At 48.2% G+C, this 21,893-nt stretch overlaps 1 protein-coding gene across 12 annotated transcripts in view; it reads left to right on the forward strand.

Moving 5' to 3' along the window:
- Window positions 1-21,893, forward strand: part of HERC1 (HECT and RLD domain containing E3 ubiquitin protein ligase family member 1) — a 1,155,039-nt gene that overhangs the window by 694,176 nt on the left and 438,970 nt on the right. For all 12 annotated transcript variants that reach the window (XM_069222059.1, XM_069222062.1, XM_069222061.1 and 9 more), the window contains exon 45: window positions 16,121-16,389. In XM_069222059.1, coding sequence (XP_069078160.1) covers window positions 16,121-16,389 — 269 coding nt within the window. The remainder of the gene's footprint in view (window positions 1-16,120; window positions 16,390-21,893) is intronic.

Consider the following 21,893-nt stretch of genomic DNA (forward strand, 5'->3'; position numbering starts at 1 on the left):
TATCTTATATTTCTTCCTCTTTTTGGTTCATGTCACACTCTTAGATGACTCAAATTTTCTAGAATTTTTCTTCTTTCTCTACTGAACTTCAAGTCCAAGTCTCTGCTATTGACGTCTGGATGTCTAACTGCTTTCTTAAACTTAATGCAATAACATCTAAACTCTTTTCTTCCCTTTTTCATCATGTAACATGCCTCCTCCCACTACTTTCTGTTGTCCAACTCCACTGTCTTTTGCATCTGATAGAGACTTCCAGCCACAGATTCCTTACCCTAGAATTATCCCCAAGCATTTGACTGGATGCAGAATTTTTTTGTGAGCAGCACTCCTGCGCTCAGGTAGGTGCTGTTGTTTGGCTCCATGTGGCATCGTTGGCACTGGAAGTGACGTGCTTGGTGCTTAAATAGGTGCCTCCCCAGCACACTGACGTCAGTTATTTTCTTTCTGCGCCAGATAACGCAGATTTGGAGAGAGCTACTCCCAGTCCCTTTTTGACTGACCACTTTTCGACTTTTGTTGAATATTTTTTCAAGACGTACCTCCTGGTGTGTCAGGGATGTTTGCGGGGAAGGCTAGATTTAAGCCCTGCAGCACAATTTGCATTGATTGCCGCACCATGCCCTCCAAAGCCTTGAGGGAGCAATCCCTCAAGCTCCTTGCCACTCTACATATGACGCCACAGCGGTCTTGATCCCGTTCGAGAGGAAGGTCCTAGGATTTGTCGCGGGCCCATCGATCTTTGCCACAGTTAAAGTCGTTCCACTGTGATAAGTCCCACAAGAAGAAGAGTAAGAAGAAGAGGTTTTCAACTTCACCTCAACCGTCTGTCATTCAACCAGACCAGGGAGCAGCATCACTTGAGGCCTGACTCTGCACTTGAGCATGCACCTGGGCCGTCTCCATGTCTCCCAGAGTTTTCAATCGATCTGGATTTGTATATCTTTGAGGAGGTGCAAGGTGATCCCTACGTAGAGTGTGTTGCCATAGTGCAGTCGCTGTAGACATGTCTAGTGTCTCTGGGGAGCCACTGGAAAATTCTGCGGAGCATGCGAAGGGTGAGGAAGCAGGCAAATTAGATTGCAGTGATCTGTCTTTTTATGGTGAGCTTACTGTCCAGGACGATGCCAAGGTTGCCTGCATGATCGGTCGTAGTGTGAGGGTCCTAGTTTGGTGGGGGGGGGGCTGGGGGTTGTTCCATGGGGTGGTGTTGTTCCCGAAGACCAGCACTTCTGTGTTGTCTGTGTTAAGTTGTAGGCAGTTGTCTCTCATCCAATTGGCGATGTTAGTTATTCACCTGTGTAAGTTGGCCAGCGTGGCGTAGAGGTCTTCTGACGGTGAGATGATGAGCTGCGTGTCATCGGTGTCGGATATGATGTTCAGTCCATGTGATCTGATTGTGTTGGCCAAGGGAGTCATGTAGGTGCTGAAGAGGGTAGGGCTGAGGGACAAACATTTAGGAATGCCGCAGATGGTGTTCTTTGGTGAAGGGCAGAAGGCAGATTCCCAGGGTTCTACCTGTGAGGAAGGAGGCGGTCCACTTGAAGGCATCTTCTTGGATTCTAATGGTGTGAAGTCTTTTGATCAGGGTGTGGTGTGATACTGTGTTGAACACTGCTGGGAGGTCGAGAAGGATCAGGGCCACAAGTTTTCCTTGGTGGAGAAGGGTATCTAATGTCATCTGTGGCTGCAGTCAGGGCAGTTTTGGTGCTGTGTTTGGTGCAGAATCTGGACTGGGAAGTGTCTCGAAGATTGTTGTTCACCAAGTGTTCTCTAAGTTGACATTCGATAGCCTTCTTGAGGGCTTTTGCGGAAAAGGGGAGTAGAGAGATTGGTTGTAGTTCATGAGTTTGTTGGGGTCAGCGGATGGTTTCTTTAGTAGGGGCTTAACTTCTGCATTCTTCAGGGAATGTGGCTGTGGGGCTGGATGCGTTGAGGATGGCGATGAGCTTGCTGCTGATCGTCTTGCTCCCAAGTTTGAAGATATGGTGGGGGCAGGCGTCAGTGGGTGCTCCTGAGTGGACGAAGGACTCAGTTGCTGTGGTGTCTTGTTTAGTGAGCTAGTCCCAGGTGCTCTTGTTCCACATTTGTGGAGTCGAGATGGCTGAGGTCGGTAGGTTTGGGTTTGAAATTTCTGCAGATGGTGGGGATCTTCCCTTGGAAGAAGTCTGCCAGGGAGTCGCAGAGTTCTTGTGAAGGAGTGATGGCGATCTTGGTGGCTTAGGGGCTGGAGAACTCTGACAGTGTTGAAGAGTTCCTTGCTGTGGTTGGAGCTTGCTTTGATTCACTTGGCCAGGGTGCTTCTTTTAGTCTTTTTTCAGTACTTGATGGCATTGTTTGAGGGCAGTTTTGAATGTTGTGTGGTCAGTGGGCACCATGCTGGTGCGCAGTTTCCTTTTGAGTCATTTGCAAGTGAGCATCAAGGTTCATAGTTCTGTCATGTACCATCTGGCATGCTTCTTAGATCTTTTGAACTTAGTGTGTTCGCTGTGGCGACTCTGTTGGTGCAGTCTGTGAGCCAGGCAGAATAGTTCCTGCCCACCTGTTCTAGGTTGGTTGCCATGGGAGGAGTTGAGGGCGTCGGTCCATTGGCTCTCTGAGATCTTGTTCCAGCTACAGTTTGACGTGCAGGACAGCTTAGTGGTGGTGGCGGGGATCCCAAGATTGTGAAGTGGTCGACGGCCTGGTCGGTCCAGGTGAGCTCTGTGACATGGCTTTACTTTATTCTTTTGCTGGCCGTGAAGATCAGCTTGAGTATGTGTTGTGCAATGTGAGTGGGGTTGGTCACCAGTTGGGTGAGGCCGATGTTGCTCATGCTTCCCTCCCTTTCACCTGAGCAGTTTTGGACACAGTGCAGTTTCAGGTTTATCCTCCCTAGCAGCGAGTCCATGCTATTCAGGCTATGATGCCAATGTTTCAACCTCTGTCCTGGATTTCACTGAGAATGACTCTGAGGCAGCTGGGCCTCTTGACCTCCATCATCCTGCTTGTGAATCATGCCAGATGGCATTTGTGGGCTGTGCAGTGGGATTTGAAGTTCCAGTGGGCGCAGCATCAGGGGAATCTCTCCGACATGGTCCAGATCTCAGAGGAAACTGCAAAACACCTGCAGTGGTGGATAATGAACCGTGATTGGATCAGAGGTAGACTCCTCTTCCTTCCACACCAGATTTCACAGTATTGAAAAATATATCATTCCTGGGATGCGGCGGCCATCTGTGAGAGATAGACATCAGAGGACTCTGGTGGAAATCTGGACTCCACATCAATTTGCTGGAGCTCTTGGCGATCCGGTTGGCATTAATAGCATTTCTTTCCCTCTGTCAAGGAAAAGACAGTGTAAGTGTTCACAGACAACACCAACCACCATGGAGTACTGCAACAAAGAGGGCGAGGTGGGGTTGTGAGCCCTTTGTCAAGAGGCCCTGCATCTCTGGAGATGGCTGAAACAGCAGGACATTACCCTGGTTGTTCAACACTTGGCAGGTTCTCTGAGCTCCAAGTGGAGGAACTCAAACGTCGATGCCTAGCACATCACGAGTGGCATCTCCACCCAGAGGTGGCACAAGCACTCTTTCAGCAGTGGGGAAAGCCTTGGATAGATCTTTGTGGCCTCCGAAGAGAATGTGCACTGTTAGCAGGTTTGCGCGTTGCAGTTTCCAGGGCGGCTATCACTTAGACGCTTTTGATCTTGAGTAGAGCTCAGGCCTCCTGTACGCATTTCCACCCGTACCAATTCTGCCTGTCAAAAAGATCAGAAACACCCAGGCCCAAGTCTTCGTTGTGGCTTTGGACTCTGCATGGAGTCTGGTGTCTCAAGCTTCTGAGAATGAGCATTGATCCTCTGATCGGGCTCCCCCTTTGGGAGGATCTTCCATCGCAACGTCAGGGTTCTCCCCCCGAACATGTCAACTCTCTGTCTTCTTGTGTGGAGATTGAGCGGCGACAGTTAACAGCCCTCGAACATTCTCCAAAAGTCTGTAATGTTATCCTGACAGCCAGGCATCCCTCCATGAAGACATCAACCTTCTCTCTTCAGGTCACCTATTGTAAATAGGTTTCTGATGGATACAACTACCTGTGGATTCCTCACCTGATGAATACTCCCATGGCGCCAGCATTTGACGGAAATCTTCTTACTAGTCTCTGCACGTCGACGAGGACGTCACTCTAGCCCACGCGACGCCGTCTGACGTCATACAGGCAATAAGAAGTCCTCGCCGACGTGCCGATGACAGTTCCCTTTTTTCCGTGCATTCGAAACGGTTATCTTCGAGGGAGTTACTGTTACCTTCGTGGTTACAGTGTATTGTCTGCTGCGTAGTCTTCTCTGCGGTAACAATGTCTCAGAGGAAGTCGGGTTTCAAGCCCTGTCGAGAGTGTGGGGGCAAGATGTCAGTTACAGATCCTCACTCCGACTGTCTATGGTGTTTGAGCTCCGACCACGACGTCTCGACTTGCGATTCATGTCAACACATGAATCCGAAGGCCCTCAAAGAGCGCGAGGCCAAGTTATTCATGGCAAAGTCAAAGAAGAAGGAGAAACATCATAAGAAGTCTTCTTCGCCAAGGTCTCACCGGCGTCATCGAGACTCCCGGCGCCGTAGAGACTCACGACGTCACTCCAGCAAGGAGTCTCGTTCGAGGTCACCTTCGGCTCGGCGTCGGAGGACTTGGGAGGTCAGCCCCACGGTCACGCCGCATCCATCGACGCCGTTGCCCTTTCCGGCGTCACCGACTTCACCTGGTCAGGCGTCAGTGATTGAGGTGGTGCAGCCTCTTGTGTTTTCTCCGGCGTCGCAGACGTCGAGGCCGGCGTCGGGGTCGCCCTCGATCCAGGCACCCCAGTATCCGGCTTTTCCCACTCCTGGAGCCGATAGTACCGCGTTTCTTAATGCGATGTATACCATCTTTCAGCAGATGGCTCCAGGAGCTGCTCCGGCTGGTCCTTCGGGGCCCTTGGCCTTTTCGTTGGGTGATCCTGCGCCTCTTCGGCCGGCACCCTTTATGCCCTTTCTCCCTTTTGGGAATGTGGGCTCGGCGCCGGTGCCGGCGTCGGTGGCCGCTCCGGTGGCTTCGGATGTTTCGGCCCCGGAGGTTGCCCCTCCGTCGAAGTCAGGATTTTGCCCTGTGTCTCCGGTTGGTCCATCGGCTCCAAGACCTCGTCCTCCGGCTCCTGCCTCGGCGCCGAAGCTGCCTGTGGCGCCGGACGCGGCGTCAGATGCTTCTGGAGATCGGCGCCGTTCTTCGACGTCGGCGGAGGCCATGTCGACTCCGCGTATCGAGGAGAGACTTCATTCGAGGAGGCGTGCTCTCCGTCTTTTAGAAGAGCAAGAGTACCAGCGAGTCCTAGAGGAGGGAGAGATTGAGGACTCTGGAGACGGACTGCATGGTCTGGATACAGCCAGTGGGCTGGACACTTCCCCTGAGTGGGACCTTTCATCTCCAGGGGAATATACGGAGGAGGCTGCTTCCTTTCATGCTGTGGTGAGGAAGGCAGCGAGCTTTTTGGACCTGCCTTTGCCGGTGGCAGAGGCAAAGCAGAATTTGCTGACAGAGGTATTGCATCCGGCCTCTGCTGCAGCTGAGCCTCTCTTGCCATTTAATGAGGCTTTGCTGGATCCGGTGTTGGAGGTGTGGAAGAAGCCGGTGTCTTCCTCGGCCGTTCATAGGGCTGTGGCCAGGAGGTATCGAGCTGCACCATCTGACCCTGGCTTTCTCTCTAGACACCCTACGCCGGAGAGCTTGGTGGTGCAAGCCTCCTGTTCCTCAAAGTCAGCGCCTGGTTCCTTCCCGACGGTGCCTGGAGACAGAGACTCCAAGAAACTGGATGCGCAGTCCAAGAAAATATTTTCGTCATGCAGTTTGGCGTTGAAGGCCACCAACGCCACGTGCATTCTGGGGAGGTACATCCATGCGCTGATGGATGATATTTCGTCTTCATTCACGGAGCTTCCCCAGGGTCTTTTGGATGTGGTCTTGGACGCCCAGGCTGCCGTGACCCAGATTATCCAGTCTGGGCTGGACACGACCGACTCGGTGGCCAGGGCGATGGGCACGGCTGTGGTGGCAAGAAGACAGGCCTGGCTCCGAAACTCAGGGTTCTCTGCGGATGTGCAGTCGACCCTGCTGGACCTCCCGTTTGATGGGGACAGACTGTTTGGAGCCAAGGCAGATTCAGCCTTGGAACGATTTAAGGAGAGCAGAGCCACAGCCAAATCGTTAGGACTGCAAGCTCCTTCTTCCTCTGCCTCTTCTAGAATTTTCAGGAGGTTTCGGGGATTTGGGCGTGGCTCTTATTCCTCTTCCTTTCGGGGGAGGTTCCAGCAACCCGCCTCTTCCCTCCCCTATAGGTCATTTAGAGGGAGGGGGAGGGGTGGGGTCCGTACCAGAGGAGCCTCTCAACAGCACTCTGCCTCTTCCTCGTCCTCTGGAGGGGTGCAGCAGGGGAAGCAGCCTTAGGCTTCCACCGTTTCCCACTCACTCCTCTCCTGTAGGGGGAAGATTACAGCGTTTTCTCCACAAGTGGAAGTCTATCACAACGGACACTTGGGTTCTCGGCATTGTGGGAAAAGGCTACGCCCTTCCCTTTCGGGAGTTCCCGCCCCTCATCCCGCCCCGCCCATCTTATTGTTCAGAAGAACACCTCCTGTTGCTAGAACAGGAGGTTCAAGTCCTCCTTTCAAAGGGCGCGGTAGAGTTGGTCCCAGAGCAGGAAAAGGGTCGAGGTTGTTACTCAAGATACTTCCTGATTCCCAAAAAGGATGGTCAGTTGAGACCAATCCTGGATCTGAGGATCTTGAATTGGTTCCTCAAACAGGAAAAGTTCAAGATGCTGACCCTAGCACAGGTGCTTTTGGCGTTGAACAAGGAAGATTGGATGGTGTCTGTCGACTTGCAGGATGCTTACTTTCATATCCCGATACTCAAGTCGCACAGGAAGTATCTCCGGTTTGTGGTAGGGTCGCAGCACTATCAGTTTGCGGTTCTCCCGTTTGGTCTTACTTCAGCACCTCGAGTCTTCACAAAGGTGATGTCAGTGGTTGCGGCGGAGCTCAGAAGGAAGGGGATAGCAGTATTCCCTTACTTGGACGACTGGTTGATCAAAGCCAAGTCCCCGGAGCTTGTGTCGCATCATCTGCAGTCAACAACCCAGTTGTTGTTCGACCTGGGTTTTTCGGTGAACGTGCCCAAATCTCACCTGGAGCCCTCTCAGCGCCTCCTGTTCATAGGGGCAGTACTGGATACAACATTGAGTCGAGCCTTTCCTCCGCCTCAGCGGATTCAAGATATTCAGGAATTGGTTCCAATGTTTCGAAATGGAGCGGTAGTTCCAGTCCTCAAGGTCCTTCGTCTGCTCGGTCTGTTCGCCTCCTGCATTCTGTTGGTCACGCATGCTCGCTGGCACATGAGGGCTCTTCAGTGGTGCCTCCGAAGGCAGTGGTCTCAACACAAGGGAGATTTAGAAGGTACTGTCAAGATCTCCAGAGATGCTGCTGTGGAATTGAAGTGGTGGATTGCGGGCAACAATCTTTCACAGGGGAAGCCGTTCGCGCAGTCGCCACCAGTGGCCACGGTAATAACGGATGCCTCCACCCTAGGATGGGGAGCTCATCTGGGGGATCTGGAGATCAAAGGGCTTTGGTCTCCAGAGGAACAGGTGTTTCATATCAATCTGTTGGAGTTACGGGCTGTACGTTTGGCTCTCAAGGCCTTCCTCCCATCCCTTCGTGGTCAGTCGGTACAGGTCCTGACGGACAATACTACCACGATGTGGTACATAAACAAACAGGGAGGAGTAGGGTCGTACCTTCTCTGCAGAGAAGCTCTTCGGCTATGGTCCTGGGCAAAGGACCATCAGATTTGCTTGGTGGCAAATCATCTGGCCGGGGTCTTGAATGTACGTGCGGACAGTCTCAGTCGCCAATTCTCGGCAGACCACGAGTGGCGTCTCCATCCAGATCAAGTCTGTTTAATCTTCCAGATGTGGGGGTTTCCTCGGATAGATCTGTTTGCCACTCGGGAGAACGCGCATTGCCCGTTATTCTGCAGCCTCCAGTATCCGATGCAGGGAGCGTTGGGGGACGCGTTTCAGATAACCTGGTGCGACCAGTTGCTTTACGCGTTTCCCCCCATACCCTTGATTCCTCGAGTGTTGAGGAAAATTCGCCAAGACCGGGCCCAAGTCATCTTAATAGCTCCGGATTGGCCAAGGAGGGTATGGTACTCCGACCTTCTCCAACTCTCACTGTGCCCTCCGCTCCGTCTCCCTCTCAGGGCAGACCTCCTCTCGCAGTCGCAGGGGCAGGTTTTACACCCCAACCTCCAGAGTCTGCACCTACATGCTTGGAGATTGAACGGGGCAACCTGAGTTCCTTCTCTCTCCCGCCTGATGTAGTGGATGTTATCTTAGCGGCCAGGCGACACTCCACTAAATCTATCTACGCTAATAGGTGGTCTAAATTTGTTATGTGGTGTGGAGAGAGACAGATTGATCCCTTACATGCTCATCTGTCACATGTTTTGTCTTTTGCACTGTCTCTAGCGCAGAAAGGTTGTGCAGTAGCTACCATTAAGGGTTATTTGTCGGCCTTGTCAGCCTTCATTTGTCTTCCAGACCAACCATCGTTATTTAAATCCCCTATTGTTCTCAGATTCTTGAAAGGTCTTCTGAATCAATATCCTCCAAAACCATTTGTTATGCCTCAATGGGATTTGTCCTTGGTCCTGACTTTCCTTATGGGGTCCCCTTTTGAGCCTATGCATTCTTGCCCCTTAAGGTATTTGGTTATTAAAACAGTATTCCTGGTAGCTATAACATCTGCAAGGAGAGTGAGTGAGTGAGTTGCAGGCCTTATCGGTTAAACCCCCTTATATAACGTTTTATGGGGATAAGGTGGTGTTGAGGACCAAGGCTGCTTTCCTTCCGAAGGTTGTTTCACCCTTCCATTTGGCTCAGACAATCACTTTGTCCACGTTTTATCCTCCGCCTCATCCTTCAAAGGAGGAAGAAAGACTACATCGCCTGGACCCAAAAAGGGCGTTGAGCTTCTATATCGACAGAATGAAGGATATCAGGCTGGAGGATCAGCTGTTTGTCGGATACGTGGGCAAGAGGAGAGGAAAGGCAGTCCACAAGAGAACACTCTCCAGGTGGGTTGTTCTTTGCATTAAAATCTGTTACTCTTTGGCAAAGAAGGATCCGCCTGAGGGCATTAGAGCTCACTCCACCAGAGCTAAGTCGGCCTCTTCGGCCTTGGCCAGGGGTGTTCCTGTGGTCGACATCTGCAAGGCCGAAACTTGGTCGTCCCTTCACACTTTTGTGAAACATTACTGTTTGGACTCTGAGGTCAGAAGGGACGGTCATTTTGCACGGTCAGTGCTGCAGGATTTCTTGGTTTGACCATTTAGGCACCCACCGCCGGGCGTGGTACTGCTTTGGGACTCTATTCATCAGGTGAGGAATCCACAGGTAGTTGTATCCATCAGAAGAACGAGTTACTTACCTTCGGTAACGACTTTTCTGGTGGATACATTAGCTACCTGTGGATTCCTCACGGTCCCACCCGCCTCCCCGTTGCCTTTTTGGTCACTCCAAGCAATCCTTGAGTGTGCTCCTTTTGGTCTTCAAAGTTGCAATACATTTTGCATGTATGATATTTGTATATATGTGTATATTTATATATAAATCTATATATATATTGGGTATATACATGATTCGTATGTATAAATATATTTATTTGTTTAAAAAAAAAAAAAAAAAAAAAAGGTTATATTAAATCTACAGCTATTTTATTGCAATGTTGTGTGATTTACAATATTAAGAGATGTTGCTTTGCTCTTTCATTGCATTGGGTTATTATTATTCTCATGCACGTAAAAAATGTTGGTACTGTCATCGGCACGTCGGCGAGGACTTCTTATTGCCTGTATGACGTCAGACGGCGTCGCGTGGGCTAGAGTGACGTCCTCGTCGACGTGCAGAGACTAGTAAGAAGATTTCCGTCAAATGCTGGCGCCATGGGAGTATTCATCAGGTGAGGAATCCACAGGTAGCTAATGTATCCACCAGAAAAGTCGTTACCGAAGGTAAGTAACTCGTTCTTCTCAATTTTCCCCATTCGCTTTTTATCATGCCTCAGTGGGACCTTAATTTGGTTCTCACCTACGTTATGGGTGCGCCCTTCGAGCCTTTGCTCAATTGTTCCCTCCAGCTGCTTACCATCAAGACAGGCTTTCTAGTGGCAAAATCATCTGTCCGGAGGGTGAGTGAGCTGCTGGCTTTTTCATCCAAATCTCCCTGTTTGACCGTGTTTCCTGTCAAAAGTGGTGCCTCATTCCATCTGGGACAGTAGGTCACCCTCCCCACTTTTTATGCTCCTCCACATCCCTCTAAAGAAAAGGAGCAACTCCACCATCTGGACCCAAAAAGAGCATAGTCATTTCCCCTTGACTGCACAGAAGAGTTCTGGGTGGGCGATTGACTCTTTGTGGAGTATGTTGGAGCAAAGAAAGGTTGGGCAGTAGAACCATTTGCGCTGGGTCTTTCTCTGTATTAAGATCTGCTACACCCTTGCTAAAAAGCAGCCTCCTGAGAGTTTAAGAGCCCATTCCACCAGAAAAACAAACCCTGTAATCACGGCGTTAGCACTTGGAGTCCTAGTCCTGGACATCTGCCAGGCAACAATGTGGGCTTCACTGCACACGTTTGCCAAACACTACTGCCTGGACAGTCAGGTCCCCAGGAATGGACATTTCACCTGTTTGGTCCTGCAGGCATTTTTAGTCTTATAAATTTGTCCGCAGCCCACCACAGAGGATGGTATTGCTTGGGTATCTGTTCAAAAATAAGGAAACTACAGCTAGATGTCTGTCAGATGAACAGTTAGTTACCTTCAGTAACAAATTATCTGGTAGAGACAATATCTAGTCACAGATTCCTTACAGACCCACCCATTCCTCTCTGCTCTGTTGTCAGATTTCTAGGGGTAGGGATCATCCCTTCCAGGGCCCTAGTTTGGACACACCAATGTCAGTGCACTTCATGGCTCTATGCTCTTGGCGTGGAAATTCATAAAAAGTAACTGAAGTCCTTGTGCAAGGAGGCGCCTATATAGGTGACTGCAACGTCACTTCTGGCTACGAAGGCGCGCAGTACCAAATGTAGCCATCTACCGGAGCTCAGGTGTACTTCTCAAACAATCTTCTGAATCCAGTCTGATGGCGGGAAAATTCAAAGGTGAGAAATCTGCAGCTAGATATTATCTCTACCAAATAATTTGTTAATGTGATATTGTTTTGCAGACCCACCTCCGGGGAGGTATTGCTGGGGTATCTATTCAAAGGCAAGGAATCTGCGGCTAGAAGCCTCTATCAGTTGAAAAGATTATTTACTTTTGGCAATGCCTTATCTGGTAGGGACTCTGTCTAGCTGCAGATTCCTTACTGACCCTCTATCGTTCCCGCTGTGCGAACGGATTTCTAGGGACACAGTTTTCCCCTTTTATGACCCTAGTTTTCCACACCAGTTTTCTGTGTTCTTCCTGGCGTGAAAAATTGCGAAAAGAAACTGACTTTAGCGCATTGGGCACTGCCTGTATAGGCACCACAGATTACATCATGCAGAGCCGAGCGAAGCCACCTACCACTGCGCAAGGTTACTTTTCACTAACAATTTCCGGACCCAGTCTTACGCCTGGGAATAATTGTAAGGTAAGAAATCTGCAGCTAGATAGAGTCTCTACCAGATAAGAGGTTATTGAAGGTAAGTAACTTGTTCTGCATCTGTCACAATCTTGGAACTTGAGTCTTTGCTCACCTTCTTCCAAACATGTCTTTGTTTTCAAACTTGGTTTCTTCCATTTATACTTCTATGCTACATTTGTAAAATGGGATCTCTTCTACATTTCTCCTCTTTATAACTTTTACTTGGAAACCTTGTTCTGTCTCAGCTTAATTTCCGTTGTTCACTTTGTTGGTCACTCCAAAAATACCACTGTGCCATTCCAAATTATTTAGGAGTCATGTTTTCATGTTTTATTCTTTCCATTTTGCTCACATTTCTCTGCACCTTTCTCAACTTTGCTGGCTACCGGTGCTTCTTCAATTTACCTTACACTTTTATTATGTATTAATTATGTAACCTACTTGATCCATCTTATTTATGTTCTTTGTTACAATCTGTACTTCCTCTCAAACCCCTTTTCTGCTTCTTTATTTAGTCTTCTCAGACGCCTCAAGTGTCTTTTTACACTTCTGTTAATTTGTCTCTTTATCACCACAAATGTGTAATGGACTTTCAATCTACAGTAGGGGAATATTTACCCTATCCAGTTGTAAACAGTGCTGACAGCCCTTCTTGATTTACCCAGCCAAACCTGAATCTAATTATAAGCTATTTTATTGTCATGGCATCTTTCTTCTGTGCAATGTTTTTCATCTGAATGCTTTGATTAAAAGCATTACGATTAATACAAGTTAAAACAAAGACTAATAGGAGTTCCATGGCAGACTGATTTTGTAAAGGAGTAGTGATTTCTTTTTTTATTTTATTTTTTTCTTTTGCAAAAACTTTCCACTCCATTCTACATAGAAGGCAAATAGATAGGTTTAATAGAGTTTTGGGGGAACTATCACAGCAAATTGGACTAGGTACTGGCTGAGCATTTGAAATCAATGATAATTGTGGAGTTCATTTTGAGATAAAGGAGGTTCCAAATGCTATGCCAGAAGAGTCACTGTAACTGCAGTGCTACTAGAAACATTTTTTCTTATGAATACTTCTACCTACCTTCCTCACTGCTTGAATCTTCTCCAGCTGCCACACTAGATCTGGTAAATTTAGGTTTCTTTCTCTCCTGCTGTGAAAGGAGGTGCCTTGGCAGTTGCCCATCTCTGATATCCACATGAGACGTGATATACAGGGCCGTATAAGGTTAAACTCTGGTTCACTGCCATCTGTTCCTTTTTTCTCTTCTTGGAACATTCCCCAATATTCCTACTAAATTATCTGTTGGATTATCTTTAATGGGGCTGTCTCCTGTGAAAATTTCAGCCGTGTCGATCCTGCCACAATGAGATGTCACTGTCTGACCAGAATGACATCTGATTGTGCTGCTATGTACACAGTTATGGTTTATTACCAAAATAAAGCACTTTTGACTGGCAACTGCTTCTGCTCTGTTTGCTTTTGACCAACAGATCTTCAAAGCATGCCACTTCCAGGATAAGGACGATTCCTCCAGGAAGAAACACAAGATGCACCATAAGAGGGGCACTTCAGCTTTATGGCATAGGTGTAGATTTTTCATTTGGTGGGTCAGTTCCAGTAAAACTGGCTTCAGTCATCCTGACAGCATTTTTGTTGAAGATGTAGCCAGCTCTGCCTTTGACTTTGGCCATGGCTCCAGGCCTGGATCCTCCAACTCTATTGCCAGAATTTCCAGCTCCTTGTGACAATACTTCACTAACACCAGACATCGCTCAGGCTATGCTGGACCTCTTCACTACAGTTCGATTCCCTCTGGTGAGCCTACAGTTTCTAAGAATTAGTCAACCTATTGACAGGGTTTCTGCTGGTGGGTTGACTCTTGTTCAACCTCTTCCTATTGCCATTCAGGTGCTGGCTGAGCTGCTTCCTCCACCAAAAACCAAGCCATCCTGCCATCACCCCCCATTCTATTGCAGAAGGTGATGTGTTTAGCGAACATTAATGCCATTCTAGTCCGAACCAGACAGAAGACACAACTGTTGTTTGTTGAAAGCATCTCTGTACAGCCACTTGCTGTTTGAAACAAATGTATGGAAGGCTTGATCAGCTTCTATGCTCTGACTCAAATCCCATTACAGTACCCAGCATTTATTATGATGAAGATGACAGCACAAGGTGGACGATTTCTCCTACTCCCGCCAACCTCACCTTCCTTCGTGGACGCGGATAGTAGCAACTATTTGGCAGTTATGATAGCCATTGTCTTCAATTCCTCTTTTGAACTGGATCTGAAATGCCCTTTGTTTCCCCCTACCCCCAAAGAGGGAGTTGCCACATTCCTGGCTGTTCTGTGGACTGCAGGGAAGACATTGAAGGTAGAGGGCTAACCTCACAGAAGCCCTGCAGTCATTGGTGGATCAATTTGGTCACTTGGAGCAAACTAGATTTTTTTCCTGCTGTTAACTGTTATGTTGGGCACTGCCTTATTCCAGCTCCCGCGACCCAAAGTTTGACTCCTCTCCAGAGTGGTGGTGGTGCTCAGACTTCCTCTTTCTTGAAAAAGAGCACTAACAATTTTTTTCTCTACACCTACAGATCGGGAGTTGAAACAGGTTGAGGCAATGAAGAAGGTCTTCTCTTCAGGGAGCCTTGGCCTTCGCTCCACAAATACAATTTGCCTTCAAGCCTGTTACTCTTGTGCTCTGTAGAAAATTACATAAATGGTTGTTCTGAACCTGCTCAACTTTTTTGTGACCATTTTGCAGAGCTTGTGGAGGATGGGCTAGTTGTGGCCAATTTTGTTTCTTTGTGCGCCGAGGAGAAAGTTGATGCCCTCAAAGTGGATTGTTGTGGTGTGTTCCCCTTTGTGCTTTCCTTGGCCTTTTTCTTTGAACACCCCTAAAGGTAATCTATTGGTCCTTTTGGCCTTGTTGATTTGCCAAATCAGCCCTCACTGAGCTGTCTGAGTCTCCCGTTAAAGTGTTTGGTGAAGAGTTTTAACTTTTTTGTTTCCCAATGCACCCCTTATCAAGCCTCAGGAGGATTTTAATCTAGTGTGTATATTCCAGATGGGATTACCTTTGAGCTCATGTGCAGTGTTCCAGGCAACCACATACTTGGAAGAATGTGTTATTGATTGCCATTACCAGGGCTTGTCTGTCTACACAGTTTGCCTGTTAGTTCTCCATTTTGCCTTTTATTTTGTCCCAGACTAACTGGTCCTTTGGACTCAGGCTTTCTTGCTGCCAAAAGTGGTCAGTGTTTAATGCTACTGACATTCTAGCCACTTGCTCATTCCTGCAGCTATGCTGATTCCAAGAAGATCAAGGTGATTTCAAAACGGACCATTTCCCACTTGCTCATGCTGTGTTTCAAAATCAGTGTACCTCATGAGGGGATGGGGACCCCTTCCACCAAGGTGAAGGCTTCTTCTTCTGTATTATTGATTGCCATGCCTGTCCTGGCTATCCCATGGGCTGCAGTGAAGGCTTTTACCAGTACCTTTACCGGTCATTATTGCCTTGATTCTTAAGGCTGCAGGGATTGCCATTTTGTCACATCTGTGTTGCATGCCCTCCTTCAGTTACCATCTTCTTAGACCTACCACTTTGGGGTTACTTCTAGAGTATCAAAGAGGAGAGGAATACTGAAGTTAGAAGTATCCATTAGAAGAATAAGTAGCTTACCTTCGGGTAATGATCTTTCTGGTGGATACAGTGCACACCTGCAGGTGCCTCACCAATTCTGCCTATCTCTTCTTTCTTAATAATAGTCATGTGATTTTTAATAAGGTCCCAAGTTAGGATTGGCACCCTGCACTTTCTGTCAACCTCATCGGCCTAATCTCCACCTCTGAGGGCATGGAGAAAAGCATGGGGAACAAACCTTAGTGTACTGGGGCGGACATTTGTACAGCTCAGTGATATCATATCCAGGGTGGATCCCAGAGCCAAGTTGGAGCCGAGGCCCCCAGCTCTCAGGACAGGAGAGCTATTCCAACTTTCTGGATCCAGCCTGGTGCTTGAAAGTGATTCAAGAGATGAGAAATCTGCAGGCAGAGTATGCACCAGAACAATTGTTAAGTAACATGTTCATATGTGTACTTGTAGAAGGACTGGCAAGATGCCTGAGGCCTAATATAGGTCTCTGCAAATCTCTCAGTGCCCTCAGAGGGCCCACAGTGAGAACATTTTGTATCTGTGAGATGCCCATCCAAAGTAAACTTGGAAAGTTCTTACCAAAGTTTGAAGGGGAGGTTTAAGATGTTTATTACACCTGAAAATTACTACTGCTTGTCAGTTTAAGCTATTAAGAAACAAACCTAGCAAAATAGGCAGATGTTGATTCTTTTTGTTGGTTTTTCAAAGTGTAACACACTTGTGATAATCATTCAGACTGTTCTCTCTTGTACAGCATGTTTGTGAGTCCGAAGATAGAGAAGAAGTAGTAGTTTGTGAACTATGCGAATCCAATGTCGTCAGCTTCAATCAACACATGAAGAGGAACCACCCTGGCTGTGGTCGTAGTGCTAATCGACAGGGCTACAGGAGCAATGGCTCCTATGTGGATGGATGGTTTGGAGGCGAGTGCGGAAGTGGGAATCCTTACTACTTGTTGTGTGGGAGCTGTAGAGAAAAGTATTTGGGCTTAAAAAGCAAAACCAAATCTTCTACATCTGAAAGGTACATAAAGACTGTATTTATTAAAGCATCATTTTAAAGTCTCCAGCATGATTTTGAAGCATACATGATTAGAAAATAGTCAATTATTTGCACTGTAGTTTACAATCCTGTTAATGTTTACTGCTTTCCATTATTTTTTATGTTCTAACATTGTTGCAGTATACTTCCTCCATAGAGTCCCCACTTTGTTGTCGATACCTGATGCTCCAAATGGCAGCTATGAAAATGTACATTTGCATTTCGTACATGTGAAAGAAAGAAAGTTAAGGGGAAGGTCAAGATATAAACTATCAGCATTTGATCCTTTATGAATACTTGTATATTGTGCTTCACTTGCAGCCTCCATTCAGCCTCTTTTTTTCCTAAATTCACAGTGTGCGCAAGCGGTGATGTGGTAAGCAGATTGGACCTGTGTACGTAATTTCTGTTGTAATTGGACATATTGTGTAAACTCTAATAGCAAAACTTAAGTAAAGTCAAAAATAAAAAACAAGTTAAAACATGATAGAATATTCCCTAAGTGAATAAAATTAATTGCCTCCATGCTTAAGAAGCTTTGGCCCTAACATTTCCATTGCTCCAATAAACCATCTTTTTAGTCCCCCAAGGTTTGGAGGGGCTATCTTGATGTTTATTCCCTGCTTACTGTATAAAGAGATACATAACATCATAGATTAGAGTTAGGTATGAAGATAAAAAATTGGCGGTGAAATCAAGGGCCAGTTAAAGACCGGGCATATCTTCATGGTCTTACTTTTCATGAGTAGACAGCAAAGTTGTAGGATGTTAAAAAGGATTACCATAACTGGTGCAAGCCAAATTGGGCCAAATCTTTGAGATATGTAATGCAAACTCACATTCTTACACACTGGATCTTTCTTAGGTTGACTGGTGAGTAATGCATCTATCCTTTTCCATCGTAAGGCTGGGAAAACCCAGTACATTTGAAATAGTAGTGTAAAAAGTCATTACTGCAGTGCAAAACTTTACAAGGCTTTAGTTAGCCTAGCCCCTCTTTACGTTGCTGTAGAAAGCTGAAAGCTGACCTGGTGTGTGGTGGGTACCTATGGTACTTATACCTTCTATCAGGTCCAGGTACCCCCTATTAGTGTAGTGTAGGCAGTGTGTAGAAGCCAGGCTCTTTAGAGGTAGCTGTGGATGAGCAGCCAAGGCTTATCTAGGAAACATGTAAAGCTCATGCAATACCACAGTAGTCACACAGCACTTACACACATGAAAGAAAACACCCAGTGTTACGAAAATAAAGGGTCTTTATTATAGTAACACAGTACCAAAACACTAGATAGGCAACCCTCTAACAGGAGGTAAGTAAACATGTACACTAGTTATCAGAAATAGGCATAAAAAGTGATGGAAAACAGAACAAATGCAAATAGACAATAGTGACCCTAGGGGGAGCTCAAACCATATACTAAATAAATGGAATAAGAATGCAGGACCCCCATCTAGGTAAGTGAAATGTGTAGAGGGCAGTTGGGGGTACTAGGAAACCCCAAAGGTAAGTACCACAGTACCCCCTAGCAACCAGGAAGAAAGGAGTAAGTTACTAGTGTTTCCCCAAACCACCCAAAAGGAAGAAAATGCAACACCCAGACAAGACTGCAAGAAACCAGCGGTGGATTCCTAAAGAGGAAGACTTGTGGAAGAAAGGGACCAAGTCCAGAAGTCCGAGACAAGCCCAGGAGGAGTAGGAGCTACTACCCACCTAGCTGTGGAGGCAGGAGTTGGTCGATGGTAGGACGAAGACGGTCAGGAATGCAGCCCTGGAGCAGGTGGCGAGTTCCTGGAGGATGCAGTTGACGTCCCACACCGGATGGATGATTGCAGTCGGTGAATGGCATTAAAGAGCCACCAAGAAGCCTTGGCAAAGGCAGAAGTCGCGGTAAAGCAAAAGTGGAGCTGCCGGGGACCAGCAAGGTTCAGGAGGACTCATTGCACTGGGAGAGCCCTAGGAGGGCCCTCAGCAAGGTAGAGAGTCCACAGAAGAAGAGGCAGCCCCCACAAGAGACCCACTGGATTTGGAACCAGGAGTCACAGAGGAGCCCACTCAGCACAATTGGAGAAGGGTCCCACGCCGCAGGAGAAGCACACAAAGGGATGTGTGTCGCAGGAAGGACTGCTTGGGGGCTGGCGCTACACAGAGCCTGAAGATCCCTTGGAGGAGATGCAAATAAGCCAATCTTGAAAGTCGAATCTGAGGACCCATCCAAGAGAGACACCCTAAAGAGCCCTGAAATGTAGATTTGTGACCTATCCAGGTGACCTTCTATCAGGAGGGAGCTCTGACGTCACCTGCCTGACCTAGCCACTCCGATGCTTCCTAAGGTCCCTGCCAACCTTGGATTCAAGATGGCAGAACCCAGGGACCCTCTGGGGGAGCTCTGGGCACCATCCCTGGGGTGGTGATGGACAGGGGAGTGGTCATTCCCCTTTCCATTGTCCAGTTTCGCACCAGAGGAGGGACTGGAGGTCCCTGACTTGGTGTAGACTGGTTTATGCACAGAGGGCACCAAATGTGCCCCATAAAAGCATACCAGTGGCTTGGGGAAAGTACATCCTCCCAAGCCATGTAACACCTATTTCCAAAGGGAGAATGTGTTACCGACCCCGCCCCCACCCAAAGGAAATCTTTTATTCTGCCTTCCTGGGTTTGAGTTGCTCAAGCAGCAGGAGGGCAGAAACCTGTCTGAGGCGTGGCAGCAGCTTGGGCTGCCAGGAAACCCCAGAAGGCTGTTAGGAGCAATGCTGAGGGTCCTATAAGTAGCCCCCAGAGTGCATGGAATAATACTTCTAATACTGGCAACAGTATTGGGGTATGATACCGACATGTTTGGTACTAAACATGCCTAGGTTCGGAGCTACCATTATGTAGCTGGACATAGGTAGTGACCTATGTCCAGTACACACATTAAATGGCGTCCCAGCACTCTCAAAGTCCAGGAAAATAGAACTGGAGTTCGTGGGGGCACCTCTGCTAGTGCAGGGGTGCCCTCACACACAGGTACTTGCACCCTGCCCTCTGGGTAGGAGGGCCTGCCATAGGCAGGCCTGCAGATACATTTTGCATGGGCTCCCCATGGGTGGCATAATACATGCTGCAGCCCATGGGATCCTCTGGTGCCCCAATGCCCTTGGTACCATATACTAAGGGCTTACATGGGGGCATCAGTATGCCAGATGTGGGGTGTAGGTAACAAAGTTACCATGTTAGAAGGGAGAGAGCATAATCACTGAGGTCCTGGTTAGCAGGATCCCAGTGAGCACAGTCAAACACTGACAACAGGCAGAAAATGGGGGTAATGCTATGACGGTTTTGCTCCCAGTCGAGAGGAAGGTCCTGGGATCAGTTGAGGAGCCATACATTTTATCAGAGTCGTCCAGGCATTCAAGAAAGTCCCACAAAAAGAAAAAATGTTCAAGAGGTCTTTAACTTCATCCTGTCCGTCGAAGTCATCTGACAAAATGAAGGAGCGTTATCATTTGAGGCCTGGCTCTGCAGTTGAGATTGCACCTTGGCTGGCTCTGATCCTCCCTGAGTTTCCGGGAGCCAGAGGGACCTCCGCCCAACTCCACAAGTTTTTTGAGGCCATGCTCCTCATTTTTGGATGTGCTGTCCCTGCTGGTGTTCCACTGGGCTTCGTATGGTTGGATGGGGACACCACTGGTTCTGCGCCAGCGGGCATGCCCTCAGTGCCAGTAGGACCTCTTGGATCCATGGATGGGTTCAGGCTGGTGCTGGTCATAGTATCTCCACCTTCCCTGATGCGGTCCGTGTCGACGCTCTTGCTGCCCCTCGGTGGCACCATCCTTATTCTCATCCCTGACTCCAACACAGAGCGGTAAATCCGTTGTCTGATGCCGACTGGAGTCTGAGCCTTATTCCTATGAGCTAGGCCTTAATAAAGATTGGAAGTGGGACACTGAACTCTGAGAAATACCAGCCCCAAAACCTCAACACGTACTGGTGTGAAGACTTGGTGGACGCCAGTGGACTGGACACCTTCCCAGATACTGGCATGATATGTCCTCCTACAGTGACTACGGAGGAGGGAGGTTCTTTTGCTATGGTGGTGAGAAGGGTGGCAGAAGTTCTAGACCTTAGTTTGCCCTCGGTGGCAGTCAAGTCTAACATCTTGGCATAGGTGCTTCAGCTCGGAACCGCTTCTCCCATTTAATGAAACCCTTGCTGACATCTTGCTTGAGACCTGGTCCAAGCCCTGCACAGGGGCTCCTGTGAACAGGACAGTTGCCTGCTGCTATCGCTCCACCCAAGGGGACCCCAGTTTTCTCATGCAACACCCTACCACGGAGAGCTTGGTGGTCCCAGCTTCCATTTCCTGAATAAACCCTGGCACATTCCCTACCACATTCCCTACCACCCACCCAAGCATACTGACAGTGTGCCTAACCATGCCAAAAAGAGGGTACTTTACTACATTCAGGACCTGCATCTCCCCAGCCCAGCCAGCCAACCAGGTTTCCCCGCCAGTGATAAGGTACACTTTTGTACACCAATCCGTGCCTCTCCTACAGGCAGGGGCAAGCACGACAGGGACACAGTTCCACAGCTTCAGCCGGGCTGCGTCGCTGAGTCCATCCTCCAGCGCAATTGCAGCAGTCCCCCGAGGTCCACCATGGGCTGCACCACTTCACCCTCGGCCACCAGTGCTCACCTCTACGGTCTGCCTTGCCTACCTGAGTGCCGCTCTGAGCTGCGTGTTCTACATCCCTGGGGGCCTTCACACAAGAAACAATCACACAGCCCGACCAGGCCACCCAATAATGCCAGTCCTCAGCACAGTCCCCGCAGCACCAGTAGGATGCTACAAATGCTTCATGTTTACTTATTGCAGCAGCCTTGGTTTCGCTAGGTTCCACCCATAAATCGTGCAGAGAATGTGCAGCAACAAATACTGCCCTAGTGTGGTGTCCTGGGGTATAGATGGTTGATGACTTGTAAACCACCGACAGCCGGGCTCAATACTCCACATCTAAAGGGAGAATATTCTCCGGTGCCAGACGATTATTGCATGTGGACTAATGCCACGGTACGGCAGAAGGACCCTCTGCCTGCTTAAAATTTTTTAGGACATGTTTTCCTTGGGCCCATACAAATTTTACGGTCAGCCAAGGTAATGTTGTCCCGTTGTAGTCTTGATGAGGCCCATACTGAAGGGGCCGAAACGCAGCGACACTGTGGATCTCGATGAGGTTGGGTATAAAGTGTAATTGACCCTCCAGAATAATACCACACATTGAAAGGAACCCCAAGACGAAATTGATAAGTGTCCAGCATTTGTGGGTACAGGTATCCACAACCATCGCATTTAAGTGGATTATGACCATAAGTAATCTTCGTAGCCACTACCTCTTGTTGAGGAAATTGATTTGGGACAATCTCCAGATGACGTTTCGCTCTTCCATAATTTCTCATTATGTATTCTTACTATGTATTATTGATGTCTTGTGACTTGCAGTTTTTG

Source organism: Pleurodeles waltl, chromosome 3_1 (assembly GCF_031143425.1).
Source record: "Pleurodeles waltl isolate 20211129_DDA chromosome 3_1, aPleWal1.hap1.20221129, whole genome shotgun sequence".
Lineage (NCBI taxonomy): Eukaryota > Metazoa > Chordata > Amphibia > Caudata > Salamandridae > Pleurodeles > Pleurodeles waltl.